Here is a 16238-nt window from a genome sequence, read left to right as displayed (position 1 = left end):
GTGAACTGGTGTACCGGTATGGTGACCAGAATAAGTCAAAGGCCCATGACAGGTACCTCGTCACGAGCGTGGATGGTTCATGGTGCAATATCCAGACGTTCACGGGGTCTCAACTCCGTCGCACCTCCTACAGGGTCAGGCTGGGTGACTGCTATAAAGTGGAAGGTCCCTCTACAGCCTCTGAACCCCTCGTGGACGATTTCGCGTCTGATGAGGACTTGGACAACCCTGCCCCGCACTGCTCTGGCATACTGCCAGCCATTGCCGAGCCCCCACCTGCACCTTGCCTGCCTTGTGATAACGATATGAGGCTGGGGGATGAGACTGTTCCTCTCGTTGAGGTCGAGCCTGGGGGGAGCTCCCCTGGCGAGTGTGTGCCTGCTCTTGCACCTGATGCTGCACCTCAACGCTTGGAGCGTCGCCGGCGCTTGCCGCGGCATTTAGAGGACTTTGAACTTTAGGCCAGTTGTTTGTGTGTACTGGTGATAATGTTTTGTCTTACCTTACAGGTCTAGTTATATAGCCTGAGCTGTGATGTTGCCTGGTGTTCTGTGGTGTTATTGTTGTACTGTGTGAAGGGGGGGGGTCTTTCTTTTGGATAAAAAGGGGTGACGCCAGTATTGCTTGTGGTTGCTATAGTTACCAAGCCTCCCTTCCGGTCTGCCTGCGTTGCAGTCTGGGTTGTTCTTTCTGTTTCAACTAAATGGCTGCTGCCGCACGTTTCCATCTGCGTTGTGTGATTCATTGATGTCGTCTCTCATTACTGGCGCTGGTGTCTTACCATGTCCAGGTCTGTCCAGTGTAACAGGGTCTGTGTTGGCCAGTGGGATGAGGTCTAACAGTGAGACAGGTGGGCACGCCCGGTTCTGAACAGGAACTGGTGCTAAATAAGTAAAATCCAGAACATGGAAAAGGTCTGCCTCTGTTGGATTTAACTCTGACCCACTTTCAGTCCTGGGGACTTTTGGCAGGGACAAATATGATTTCTGTGGAAATGTTAGGATAACACTGCTGCTCTGCCTGCCAGTCTGTTTAAACTTCTCTTTTTTCCTCTTCTCCTATCCTGTTCTCCAGTCTCCATCTCATCGAGGGCGTCGTCAGCAACAGGAAGTGATATCAGAACTGAGAAGAAGACAGGGCAAAGACAGTCGCCATGTTTATGAAGGCAAAGATGGAGCTATCGAGGATATTATAACCGGTACACACACTCATATACACACACACATAGGTGTCATTTCCCCACTGGGAACATGTCCCCGCCACTTCCTGGTTCATGTCAAGTCATTAAGAGAGAGACCCAACATGTGCACCATGTCCCCACCACTTCCTGGTTCATATCGAGTCATTAAGAGAGAGACCCAACATGTTCACCATGTCCCCACCACTTCCTGGTTCATATCGAGTCATTAAGAGAGAGACCCAACATGTTCACCATGTCCCCACCACTTCCTGGTTCATATCGAGTCATTAAGAGAGAGACCCAACATGTTCACCATGTCCCCACCACTTCCTGGTTCATATCGAGTCATTAAGAGAGAGACCCAACATGTTCACCATGTCCCCACCACTTCCTGGTTCATATCGAGTCATTAAGATAGAGACCCAACATGTTCACCATGTCCCCACCACTTCCTGGTTCATATCGAGTCATTAAGAGAGACCCAACATGTTCACCATGTCCCCACCACTTCCTGGTTGATATCGAGTGATTAAGAGAGAGACCCAACATGTTCACCATGTCCCCACCACTTCTGGTTCATATCGAGTCATTAAGAGAAAGACCCAACATGGTGACCCAACATGCTTACTGATCATAACTCTAAAGACCTGAACACACTGGGAGCCATTTTGACGCATGTTAAACCCACTTTCCAGTCCAATACTTTTTCTGTTGCATGGCGAATACTGCCAGTGTTCTGATGCTCTTCAAACCACCTTGATGCCTGGGCTCTGACAATGTTTGGATATTGAGGAATCAAAACAGAAGTGGACAGACTGGACCTGGTGTTATTTTATGACAGGCTACAAGTTAATGGGAAAGGAGAGGCCAACAGCAGTCTGGTAAAGCCTGTCTTCCCAGGTAGCTGAGTTGCCGTGAATGTATGACATACCCAGTGTCTCTAGGGTTCACCGTTCACATTTATTAAATTAGTGTATAGATGAACTTGTGCCGCCCATGTGCAGTGATGTGACCGGCCCATAGCGGGAGAGCTGCTGCCTGCCACAAGGCCACTGCATCACACCTGAGCACACACTGCATTTTAGTGAGGAAACCTATAGATTGAGGTTAGGTGAACACAGCCAACAGTTGGGCTGTTTCCTGACATAGCTGTTTAATTACAGACTGGTTCCTGTCTTAGCTGCTTAATTACAGACTGGTTCCTGACTTAGCTGCTTAATTACAGACTGGTTCCTGACTTAGTTGCTTAATTACAGGCTGGTTCCTGTCTTAGCTGCTTAATTACAGACTGGTTCCTGACTTAGCTGCTTAATTACAGACTGGTTCCTGACTTAGCTGCTTAATTACAGGCTGGTTCCTGACTTAGCTGCTTAATACAGACTGTTTCCTGACTCAGCTGCTTCATTACAGACTGGTTCACAGATTTCCTGCATGTTTGTGCCCAGATGACGCTGTGCTTGATTTATTGTTCCCTTTCTTGCCAAACCTGTGGACTGCCTGACCATTCAAGCTATTGCTCAGATTGGGCAAGGATGATAATGATAATAATAACAATAATAATAATGATGATGATGATGATGATAAAAAAACAATAATAATAATATCATGGTGATATATCACAATTGTATTCAACTGAATTTTTTTTCTCTCCATATGCAGTGTTTGTAATAATATATAAAGTTGACCTAATGTTGCCATCATAGGTGTGAAGTCACTTGATCGGTGGTCTGTTGACGCTGGAATCTATACATGCCCGCAGTGTGTTTAAAAGACCATCAGAAGACGCAACAGAAAACAAGGGTGTCAAAAATGCTCTCAGTGGTTCAGGCCTTAACACAACATGCATATGTTGTGACATCCATATTAACAGCTTCACATTATAGCATCACAACATATAACACCACAATAAAAGACCTTACCATGATGTGTTGTGACATCCATGTCAGCAGCTTCACATTATAGCATCACAACACATAAAAACACCACAATAAAAGACCTTACCATGATGTGTTGTGACATCCATGTCAGCAGCTTCACATTATAACATCACAACACATAAAAACACCACAATAAAAGACCTTACCATGATGTGTTGTGACATCCATGTCAGCAGCTTCACATTATAACATCACAACACGTAAGAACACCACAATAAAAGACCTTACCATGATGTATTGTGACATCCATGTCAGCAGCTTCACATTATAGCATCACAACACGTAAGAACACCACAATAAAAGACCTTACCATGATGTGTTGTGACATCTATGTCAGCAGCTTCACATTATAGCATCACAACACATAAAAACACCACAATAAAAGACCTTACCATGATGTGTTGTGACATCTATGTCAGCAGCTTCACATTATAGCATCACAACACGTAAGAACACCACAATAAAAGACCTTACCATGATGTGTTGTGACATCTATGTCAGCAGCTTCACATTATAGCATCACAACACATAAAAACACCACAATAAAAGACCTTACCATGATGTGTTGTGACATCCATGTCAGCAGCTTCACATTATAGTATCACAACACATAAAAACACCACAATAAAAGACCTTACCATGATGTGTTGTGACATCCATGTCAGCAGCTTCACATTATAACATCACAACACGTAAAAACACCACAATAAAAGACCTTACCATGATGTGTTGTGACATCCATGTCAGCAGCTTCACATTATAGCATCACAACACGTAAGAACACCACAATAAAAGACCTTACCATGATGTGCTGTGACATCTGTCAGCAGCTTCACATTATAGCATCACAACACGTAAGAACACCACAATAAAAGACCTTACCATGATGTGTTGTGACATCTATGTCAGCAGCTTCACATTATAGCATCACAACACATAAAAACACCACAATAAAAGACCTTACCATGATGTGTTGTGACATCTATGTCAGCAGCTTCACATTATAGCGTCACAACACATAACACCACAATAAAAGACCTTACCATGATGTGTTGTGACATCCATGTCAGCAGCTTCACATTATAGCATCACAACACATAACACCACAATAAAAGACCTTACCATGATGTGTTGTGACATCCATGTCAGCAGCTTCACATTATAGCATCACAACACATAAAAACACCACAATAAAAGACCTTACCATGATGTGTTGTGACATCCGTCAGCAGCTTCACATTATAACATCACAACACATAAAAACACCACAATAAAAGACCTTACCATGATGTGGTGTGACATCCATGTCAGCAGCTTCACATTATAACATCACAACACGTAAGAACACCACAATAAAAGACCTTACCATGATGTGTTGTGACATCCATGTCAGCAGCTTCACATTATAGCATCACAACACGTAAGAACACCGCAATAAAAGACCTTACCATGATGTGTTGTGACATCTATGTCAGCAGCTTCACATTATAGCATCACAACACATAAAAACACCACAATAAAAGACCTTACCATGATGTGTTGTGACATCTATGTCAGCAGCTTCAAATTATAGCATCACAACACGTAAGAACACCACAATAAAAGACCTTACCATGATGTGTTGTGACATCTATGTCAGCAGCTTCACATTATAGCATCACAACACATAAAAACACCACAATAAAAGACCTTACCATGATGTGTTGTGACATCTATGTCAGCAGCTTCACATTATAGCATCACAACACATAAAAACACCACAATAAAAGACCTTACCATGATGTGTTGTGACATCCATGTCAGCAGCTTCACATTATAGTATCACAACACATAAAAACACCACAATAAAAGACCTTACCATGATGTGTTGTGACATCCATGTCAGCAGCTTCACATTATAGCATCACAACATGTAAAAACACCACAATAAAAGACCTTACCATGATGTGTTGTGACATCCATGTCAGCAGCTTCACATTATAGCATCACAACACGTAAGAACACCACAATAAAAGACCTTACCATGATGTGCTGTGACATCTGTCAGCAGCTTCACATTATAGCATCACAACACGTAAGAACACCACAATAAAAGACCTTACCATGATGTGTTGTGACATCTATGTCAGCAGCTTCACATTATAGCATCACAACACATAAAAACACCACAATAAAAGACCTTACCATGATGTGTTGTGACATCTATGTCAGCAGCTTCACATTATAGCGTCAAAACACATAACACCACAATAAAAGACCTTACCATGATGTGTTGTGACATCCATGTCAGCAGCTTCACATTATAGTATCACAACACATAAAAACACCACAATAAAAGACCTTACCATGATGTGTTGTGTCATCCATGTCAGCAGCTTCACATTATAACATCACAACACGTAAAAACACCACAATAAAAGACCTTAACATGATGTGTTGTGACATCCATGTCAGCAGCTTCACATTATAGCATCACAACACGTAAGAACACCACAATAAAAGACCTTACCATGATGTGCTGTGACATCTGTCAGCAGCTTCACATTATAGCATCACAACACGTAAGAACACCACAATAAAAGACCTTACCATGATGTGTTGTGACATCTATGTCAGCAGCTTCACATTATAGCATCACAACACATAAAAACACCACAATAAAAGACCTTACCATGATGTGTTGTGACATCTATGTCAGCAGCTTCACATTATAGCGTCACAACACATAACACCACAATAAAAGACCTTACCATGATGTGTTGTGACATCCATGTCAGCAGCTTCACATTATAGCATCACAACACATAACACCACAATAAAAGACCTTACCATGATGTGTTGTGACATCCATGTCAGCAGCTTCACATTATAGCATCACAACACATAAAAACACCACAATAAAACACCTTACCATGATGTGCTGTGACATCCATGTCAGCAGCTTCACATTATAACATCACAACACGTAAAAACACCACAATAAAAGACCTTACCATGATGTGTTGTGACATCTATGTCAGCAGCTTCACATTATAGCATCACAACATGTAAGAACACCACAATAAAAGACCTTACCATGATGTGTTGTGACATCTATGTCAGCAGCTTCACATTATAGCATCACAACACATAAAAACACCACAATAAAAGACCTTACCATGATGTGTTGTGACATCTATGTCAGCAGCTTCACATTATAGCGTCACAACACATAACACCACAATAAAAGACCTTACCATGATGTGTTGTGACATCCATGTCAGCAGCTTCACATTATAGCATCACAACACATAACACCACAATAAAAGACCTCACCATGATGTGTTGTGACATCCATGTCAGCAGCTTCACATTATAGCATCACAACACATAAAAACACCACAATAAAACACCTTACCATGATGTGCTGTGACATCCATGTCAGCAGCTTCACATTATAACATCACAACACGTAAAAACACCACAATAAAAGACCTTACCATGATGTGTTGTGACATCTATGTCAGCAGCTTCACATTATAGCATCACAACACGTAAGAACACCACAATAAAAGACCTTACCATGATGTGTTGTGACATCTATGTCAGCAGCTTCACATTATAGCATCACAACATGTAAGAACACCACAATAAAAGACCTTACCATGATGTGTTGTGACATCTATGTCAGCAGCTTCACATTATAGCATCACAACACATAAAAACACCACAATAAAAGACCTTACCATGATGTGTTGTGACATCTATGTCAGCAGCTTCACATTATAGCGTCACAACACATAACACCACAATAAAAGACCTTACCATGATGTGTTGTGACATCCATGTCAGCAGCTTCACATTATAGCATCACAACATGTAAGAACACCACAATAAAAGACCTTACCATGATGTGTTGTGACATCTATGTCAGCAGCTTCACATTATAGCATCACAACACATAAAAATACCACAATAAAAGACCTTACCATGATGTGTTGTGACATCCATGTCAGCAGCTTCACATTATAGCATCACAACATGTAAAAACACCACAATAAAAGACCTTACCATGATGTGTTGTGACATCCATGTCAGCAGCTTCACATTATAGCATCACAACACGTAAGAACACCACAATAAAAGACCTTACCATGATGTGCTGTGACATCTGTCAGCAGCTTCACATTATAGCATCACAACACGTAAGAACACCACAATAAAAGACCTTACCATGATGTGTTGTGACATCTATGTCAGCAGCTTCACATTATAGCATCACAACACATAAAAACACCACAATAAAAGACCTTACCATGATGTGTTGTGACATCTATGTCAGCAGCTTCACATTATAGCGTCAAAACACATAACACCACAATAAAAGACCTTACCATGATGTGTTGTGACATCCATGTCAGCAGCTTCACATTATAGTATCACAACACATAAAAACACCACAATAAAAGACCTTACCATGATGTGTTGTGTCATCCATGTCAGCAGCTTCACATTATAACATCACAACACGTAAAAACACCACAATAAAAGACCTTAACATGATGTGTTGTGACATCCATGTCAGCAGCTTCACATTATAGCATCACAACACGTAAGAACACCACAATAAAAGACCTTACCATGATGTGCTGTGACATCTGTCAGCAGCTTCACATTATAGCATCACAACACGTAAGAACACCACAATAAAAGACCTTACCATGATGTGTTGTGACATCTATGTCAGCAGCTTCACATTATAGCATCACAACACATAAAAACACCACAATAAAAGACCTTACCATGATGTGTTGTGACATCTATGTCAGCAGCTTCACATTATAGCGTCACAACACATAACACCACAATAAAAGACCTTACCATGATGTGTTGTGACATCCATGTCAGCAGCTTCACATTATAGCATCACAACACATAACACCACAATAAAAGACCTTACCATGATGTGTTGTGACATCCATGTCAGCAGCTTCACATTATAGCATCACAACACATAAAAACACCACAATAAAACACCTTACCATGATGTGCTGTGACATCCATGTCAGCAGCTTCACATTATAACATCACAACACGTAAAAACACCACAATAAAAGACCTTACCATGATGTGTTGTGACATCTATGTCAGCAGCTTCACATTATAGCATCACAACATGTAAGAACACCACAATAAAAGACCTTACCATGATGTGTTGTGACATCTATGTCAGCAGCTTCACATTATAGCATCACAACACATAAAAACACCACAATAAAAGACCTTACCATGATGTGTTGTGACATCTATGTCAGCAGCTTCACATTATAGCGTCACAACACATAACACCACAATAAAAGACCTTACCATGATGTGTTGTGACATCCATGTCAGCAGCTTCACATTATAGCATCACAACACATAACACCACAATAAAAGACCTCACCATGATGTGTTGTGACATCCATGTCAGCAGCTTCACATTATAGCATCACAACACATAAAAACACCACAATAAAACACCTTACCATGATGTGCTGTGACATCCATGTCAGCAGCTTCACATTATAACATCACAACACGTAAAAACACCACAATAAAAGACCTTACCATGATGTGTTGTGACATCTATGTCAGCAGCTTCACATTATAGCATCACAACACGTAAGAACACCACAATAAAAGACCTTACCATGATGTGTTGTGACATCTATGTCAGCAGCTTCACATTATAGCATCACAACATGTAAGAACACCACAATAAAAGACCTTACCATGATGTGTTGTGACATCTATGTCAGCAGCTTCACATTATAGCATCACAACACATAAAAACACCACAATAAAAGACCTTACCATGATGTGTTGTGACATCTATGTCAGCAGCTTCACATTATAGCGTCACAACACATAACACCACAATAAAAGACCTTACCATGATGTGTTGTGACATCCATGTCAGCAGCTTCACATTATAGCATCACAACATGTAAGAACACCACAATAAAAGACCTTACCATGATGTGTTGTGACATCTATGTCAGCAGCTTCACATTATAGCATCACAACACATAAAAACACCACAATAAAAGACCTTACCATGATGTGTTGTGACATCCATGTCAGCAGCTTCACATTATAACATCACAACACATAAAAACACCACAATAAAAGACCTTATCATGATGTGCTGTGACATCTATGTCAGCAGCTTCACATTATAACATCACAACACATAAAAACACCACAATAAAAGACCTTATCATGATGTGTTGTGACATCCGTTATCTGGCCCACTGAAGAAAGTTTTGAACACGTTGAACCAGATGTTGTCCCCAAAACTTTTCAAAACAAACTGACACCCATGTACATATACACACACATATATTTATACACACATATGTCTATATACATACACACATATATTCATATACATACATACACACGAGTTGAATCAAGTGCAACTGGACTTGGTATATATCCGTGAAGACGTTTCGCCTCTCATCCAAGAGGCTTCCTCAGTTCGTGCCTTTCTGACTAGACCAAGCTAGTCTGACTGGCTAGTGATGAGACTCAGTATTTATCCTCTAGGAGTCATTGTCAGAGCTATAGATGTCCATGGCTCTTTGTGATCAGATGTTTACCAACGCCCGTCGCTAACAGAGCCATAGATATGAGTGGCTCTTTTGTGTACCGATGTTTGGCCACGCCCGTCATTATCGGAGCTACTGATATGCGTGGCTCTCCTGTGCTCCGATGTCCAGCCGCGCCCGTCGCCATTGGAGCTATTGATGCGCATTTGTTTAGCCGCGACGGTCGTTGGGGGTGTTAGTTTCGACTTCATTATTCAGTGGTCATGAGAGTCGTTGGAGCCGTTAGTGAGCGACTGTTGTTCTTGGAGGCTAGGCTTCTTGAGTCTCCTGGGTAGAGATGAAAGGACGGCATTGTAAGTGGGAGATAGGTGGTGTCGCAGACCTCCTCCTCTGTTGAGGGATGGTTTTTCAGTTTCGCATAGATGGCTTCCTTCACCCCTCTTTCAAACCATCTATCTTCTCTGTCCAAAATGTGTACGTTGCTGTCCTGGAAGGAGTGTGTCTTCTCCTTTAGGTGTAGATAGACTGCTGAGTCTTGTCCTGAGGAGTTTGGTCTTCTGTGTTGGGCCATCTGTTTGTGTAGTGGTTGTTTGGTTTCTCCTGTATAGGTCAATGCAATCCTCATTGCATTGTACGGCATACACCAGATTGCTTTTCTGGGTGTGTGGTACACGGTCTTTGGGATGAACCAGTCTTTGTCGGAGTGTGTTGCTGGGTTTGAAGTATACCGGGATGTGGTGTTTGTTAAAAATTCTCCTGAGTTTCTCGGAGACCCCAGAAACATACGGGATGACTGTGCTCTTCCTTCTGTTCCTTTTCTCCTCGTCGCTCACCCGGTTGGTCTTTTTGGAACGTGTTGCAGTTTTCACAAAGGTCCCAACTGGGGTAGCCGCAGGTTTTTAAAGCTCCCCTCAGGTGTTTGTGTTCTTCCCATTGGGCCTGAGTGCTGCTGGGCACATTGTCAGCTCCGTGTTGCAAAGTTCTGATGACGCTCAGTTTGTGTTCCAGCGGGTGGTGTGAGTCGAAAAATAGATATTGGTCTGTGTGTGTAGGTTTCCTGTAAACCCCAATGTGGAGGCTCCTGTCTTCCCCAATGTGGACGTCACAGTCCAAGAAGGGCAAACTGTTGTTCTTTACATCTTCCTTTGTGAACTTAATGTTCTTGTCCACTGAGTTGATGTGTTTGGTAAATGCTTGCACCTCTTGTGTTTGGATTTTGACCCATGTGTCGTCCACATACCTGAACCAGTGGCTTGGAGGTGTTCCTCTGAAGGAGTTCAGGGCCCTGTGTTCTACCTCTTCCATATATAAGTTGGCCACAATGGCCGATACTGGTGAGCCCATTGCACAGCGGTGTTTCTGTCTGTAAAACTGGCTCCTGAATTGGAAATATGTAGTGTTCAGGCAAAGGCCCAGTAGTTGGCAAATCTGGTCTGGGCTGAGGTTGGTCCTATTGTGGAGGGTGTCGTCCCGTAGCAAATGTTGCCTCACAGTTTCCAAAGCCTCCATGGTTGGGATGCAGGTGAATAACGAGGTCACGTCGTAGGATACCATGGTTTCATCCGGATCCAGTTTTACGCCTTGGACCTTGTCCACGAAGTCAATGGAGTTTTGGATATGGTGAGGTGTTTCGCCCACTAAAGGGGTCAAGATGTTGGCTATATGTTTGGGAATGTTGTATGTGACCAAGTTTATGCTGCTGACGATGGGTCTGAGGGGGGTTCAATCTTTATGGATCTTAGGGAGTCCATATATGCATGGAATGTTATCTTGTGGGTAGAGACGGTGGTATTGTATCCGATCAATGGTTCCTCCTTTCTGTAGTTGCTAAACAAATGCAAATCAATAGCTCCAATGGTGACGGGCGCGGCTGGACATCGGAGCACAGGAGAGCCACGCATATCAATAGCTCCGATAATGACGGGCGCGGCCAAACATCGGTACACAAAAGAGCCACGCATAAGTATGGCTCTGTTAGCGACGGGCGTTGGTAAACATCTGATCACAAAGAGCCATGCATATCAATAGCTCTGACAAAAACTCCTAGAGGATAAATACTGAGTCTCATCAGCAGCCAGTCAGACTAGCTTGGTCTAGTCAGAAAGGCACAAACTGAGGAAGCCTCTTCGATGAGAGGCGAAACGTCTTCACGGATATATACCAAGTCTAGTTGCACTTGATTCAACTCCTTTGGATAACCATGACCTGGATGAATGAGAACATTCACAGAATTTTTCATGAACAAAAACAAAATAGTCACAGGATTCTACAGACATGTAATTAAAATGTCCTTCAATGGCATGAAATAATAAACTAATGACGATATGAATTAAACCAAAAAATATCTTTGCAGTGAATATCTTTGCAGTGAATATGATCCCAATATACAGTAAACTAAAGCAACAATTAGTGACTAGTAGTCCCTATAAAAAAACTAACTAACACAGCCAAGGATATGCATGTTGAGTTTCTTCTGCTCTGCAGTGGAATCCGCAGATCCGGGTCACGGCACCAGATGTAGCCCTTGGTTCTGCAGGCTGGCTCCCTAACCCTGTGTTTTTGCCTCCTCCCTGGCTCCTTCTGCGTTGTGTCATTTGATTGGTGTGGTTGGAGTCAGGAGAAAACGGACAGGAGTCGGCGTTCTTTGGTCAGAGCAGTGTAGAATTTATTTTCTCTTGGCTGTCTTTCGTCACCTTTGACATATCAAAAACGTTGTCACTAATTTCAAACTTACTTTTTAAATTAACAGTAGGCCTGGTGCGACACAGAATGAGCAGCCTAGCTAGCATTTACGGGTTAGCTCCCGAGCAGCCTAGCTAGCATTTACGGGTTAGCTCTCAGTAGTTCGCTAGCCACATGGGCATCAAACGTCATAAAACAAAACCATTTTCACAAACTAACAACCTAAAACATAAAATGATATCTCCGGCACACATGTTTACATATAAAACTGCATGGATGACCATTTAAACATAGGGTTGCAGATGGATTTAACAGAGCACCCCGTTTCAAACATCTCACCTTTAACATATCAAAAACGTTGTGACCTAAAATGGCCACCACGACCAACGACGGCCGCCCAAACAGCTGTTCAACCAGGTATATCAACAAAATGAGCGCCCCCAGTGGCTATTCCCAGATTACCTTGTAAATTGAGCCAGGAATGAGACATCTCATAAATAAAACATTACAGCATAAATGATACCTTCACCATCTTACACATACACACATATATTTATATACATACACACATACATACATATATCTATATACATACACACATATACATATACATATACACACATACATACATATACCTATATACACACATATACATATACATATACACACATACATACATATACCTATATACACACACACACACACACATATATACACACACACACACACACACACACATATATATACACACACACACATATACATATATATACATATATTTATATACATACGCACACAAATATTTATATACACACCTATATATGCATATTTACACACATATTTATACACACATACAGACACGCACACACATTTATACACACACATATACACATAATTTTACATACACATATATATTTACACACACACATTTATACACACATATATTTATACACACACACATATATATATATTTGCACACACACACACACACAATTTACACACACACACACACACACACACACACACACACACACACACACACACACACACACACACACACACACACACACACACATATTTATACACACACACACACACATATTTATACACACACACACACACACACACACACACGCACACACACACATATATATTTATACACACACACACACACAGACCTGCAGGTTGACCTTGTTTGTGCTGTTGTCTGATTGGCTGGTTTCCTGTCTGTAGTGCTGAAGACCGTCCCCTTTACGGCCCGCTCAGCCAAACGCAGCTCCCGTTTCTTCTGTGAGCCCGCCCACACAGAGGATCACTACTGAGAGAGAGGAGGGGCTGAGATGTGGTTTGTCCAGCTGGCCACACCCACTTCATGGGACCAATTAGCACTTTGAAGATCTTTGATTAATATGAACTGATGACAAAATGTAAAATGTTTTTGTTTAAGGTGAAGAAGAAAAAAATGCTTGTTTGTTCATCAGTTTGATTTTTTTCTTTTAATTTTTCTCATGTTTGATAAACTTTTAATTTGTCTCGTGTTTGATAAACTCGTAAGACACTGAGCTGGGTCGCTCACATCTGACGGTCGGCAGATCAGAGCTACTACATGTTTACAAAACATCCTTAGTATTCCCAGTATTCCCAGTATACCAGATGTACCCGATAGACCCAGTGAACCCCGTGGACCCAGTAGACCAGTAACATTTCTGTCCTCCAGCAGGAGGTTCCAAGTTCAGTTTCCCTGTTGACCAATAGCTATGCTGATGAGGTGTCCTTGGGCAAAACAGTAAATTCCTACCAACTCCAGAGGTTGGAGGTCATGTGACCCTGACTTCCGACCGTTAGTGTTTTTTTTCTTGTTGGGGGGGGTGGAGTACTCCCTCATTACTGTAATTAGTATATCTCTGCTAACCGCTGGTGAAACATCTGGCTCCTGGGAGGAGCATCGAGCTCCCCAGCTTGATGAGAGCCACCCTGGTTCCGCTTCTCAGCCAGGAAAGCGGGAGGACTGTTGGTGTTCTAGAAGGTCCAAATGTCTCTTTGAAATCAAAAGGCACCATGGTGTTGAAGAGGATTTAGACAGCCTTTATGCTTCCTGTTTTAAAACTGGTTGGTCCTTCATTGTGAAAATGTTTACACTGACTGGTGGGGCACTGTGATGGTGTTTTTGGGGTACCGAGGGATTGTGTCTTTAACAAGATTATCAGTGTGCCGTGTCCCATTCTTGTACAGCCTTTGACTTCATTGTGTTCTCATGTATTTACTAGCTCTGTCCCCACGTCCCTGCTTTCTGTTCGCACACCGTGGCTAGCTTTCTCTGAGCCATAGTCTAGAACAGCTGAATAAATAAAAAATATTGTAGGATTTAAGAAGTCACACACTTCTAGTTGCAGAAAACAAAGCTGTCAGTCTGGTGTTCAGAGTAAAGAATGATGACTGGTCTTCTTTGCGATCCTCCCGTTAGCCTGGTTGGTGTTTGCCCATCTGGGTGAGCCAGCATCACCTGAGCTACAGGAGGACACACGCCAAACAAAACACAGAGAAGATAAATGGTTTGATCTTTAATGTCTCTTTCAGATTTTTTTGTTATAAAATGTTTGAAGTTAGATAATAGATCATATTTTGTTGGTTTTCAACAGCTTCTTTCTACATCATCTCTAACTTCATGAATTCAGATGAAACCAACCAACGTCTCCAAACTGCTTCCAGTCACTGCTGTGTAGTTTATGATAGACCAGTCGTTCTGGTTCTGATGTAGTTTATGATAGACCAGTGGTTCTGGTTCTGATGTATCCTGTGATTCTGAACACCGTCTGTCTCTCCTCTCCATGTTCTCTGTTGTGACCTGACACCAAGATGAAGAGACAGATGGATGGATGGACAGACAGACAGACAGACAGACAGATAGATAGACAGACAGATAGACAGATAGATAGATAAATAGATAGATAGATAGATAGATAGATAGATGGATGGATGTCATGTTTTCTATCTGTGATGGTTGCCATGGTAGCAAGTGTCTGTCTAGAGTCCAGTCACCAGTCTGGGAGCAGAGAAGGAATAGTCACTGATGTGTCCTGATAGACTTCATCAGCATCCTTTCTTTCTTTCTCCATTCCAGCCTCTGTCCTTTACCCTTCCTCCTGCCTGTCAGCTTACCCACCTTCCATTTTAGAAAACAAGCATTGTTTCAGATAAAACAATTAAACTATTAAAACATGAATTAAAAAACAGCACAACGTTTTTTTACGTGTAAATATGTTTTCTAGGAATCTTGTACTGTTGCTTTGACCTTGCTTTATGTTGATTGGTGGTGATGCCGTGCTTTTGTTGTAAATAAACCTTTCTGTCTACATGGCTCTGTCGTCTCTTCCTTCAAATAAAGATTTAATCCATTTAATACACATTCATGCAGATTAACATGCACACACACGCACATTCTAACAGCTCTATCTTTGTGAGAACCCCTCATTGACAACATTCTCTCTCCAGCCCATACCTTGACCATCAGAACGAGTCAGTGTGTAAATGTTTTATCAAGGGTCCAGGCACAAAGGAACCTGGTGCTGGAACCTTCTTGGAATGGCATAGAATCTTCATTACCGTTTTCCTCTTGGTACTAGTAGTACTATCTGGATGTCAGAACCAAACTACAACTGCCAACTTAGGCAGAAGGTTAGGAGTCTCAGCCACAGCCTCACCGACTAGCCACATGGTGGTGCTCCAACATCTCCAAATAGGCTATTATATGACTCACATGAAGTAGCTAAGAAGAATATGTGAAAGATATTATCTATTCAAATAAGTATATAGATGTACAACATGTAACCTATTTTGTCTGTGTATGCTCAGTAACTAGAAAGGTGT

The 16238-nt window shown here is 41.9% G+C and overlaps 1 protein-coding gene across 2 annotated transcripts in view; it reads left to right on the top strand.

Annotated features, from left to right (window-relative positions):
* Positions 1–15707, top strand: part of LOC130131332 (formin-like protein 2) — a 214405-nt gene extending 198698 nt beyond the window's left edge. For both annotated transcript variants that reach the window (XM_056300987.1, XM_056300986.1), the window contains 2 exons: positions 1075–1198; positions 13605–15707. In XM_056300987.1, the coding sequence (XP_056156962.1) occupies positions 1075–1198; positions 13605–13693 (213 nt within the window). In that variant the 3' untranslated portion in view covers positions 13694–15707. The remainder of the gene's footprint in view (positions 1–1074; positions 1199–13604) is intronic.
* Positions 15708–16238: the final 531 nt, after the last annotated feature.

This window comes from Lampris incognitus, chromosome 21, assembly GCF_029633865.1.
Source record: "Lampris incognitus isolate fLamInc1 chromosome 21, fLamInc1.hap2, whole genome shotgun sequence".
Taxonomy (NCBI): domain Eukaryota; kingdom Metazoa; phylum Chordata; class Actinopteri; order Lampriformes; family Lampridae; genus Lampris; species Lampris incognitus.
This window is presented reverse-complemented; position numbering and strand designations above follow the sequence as displayed.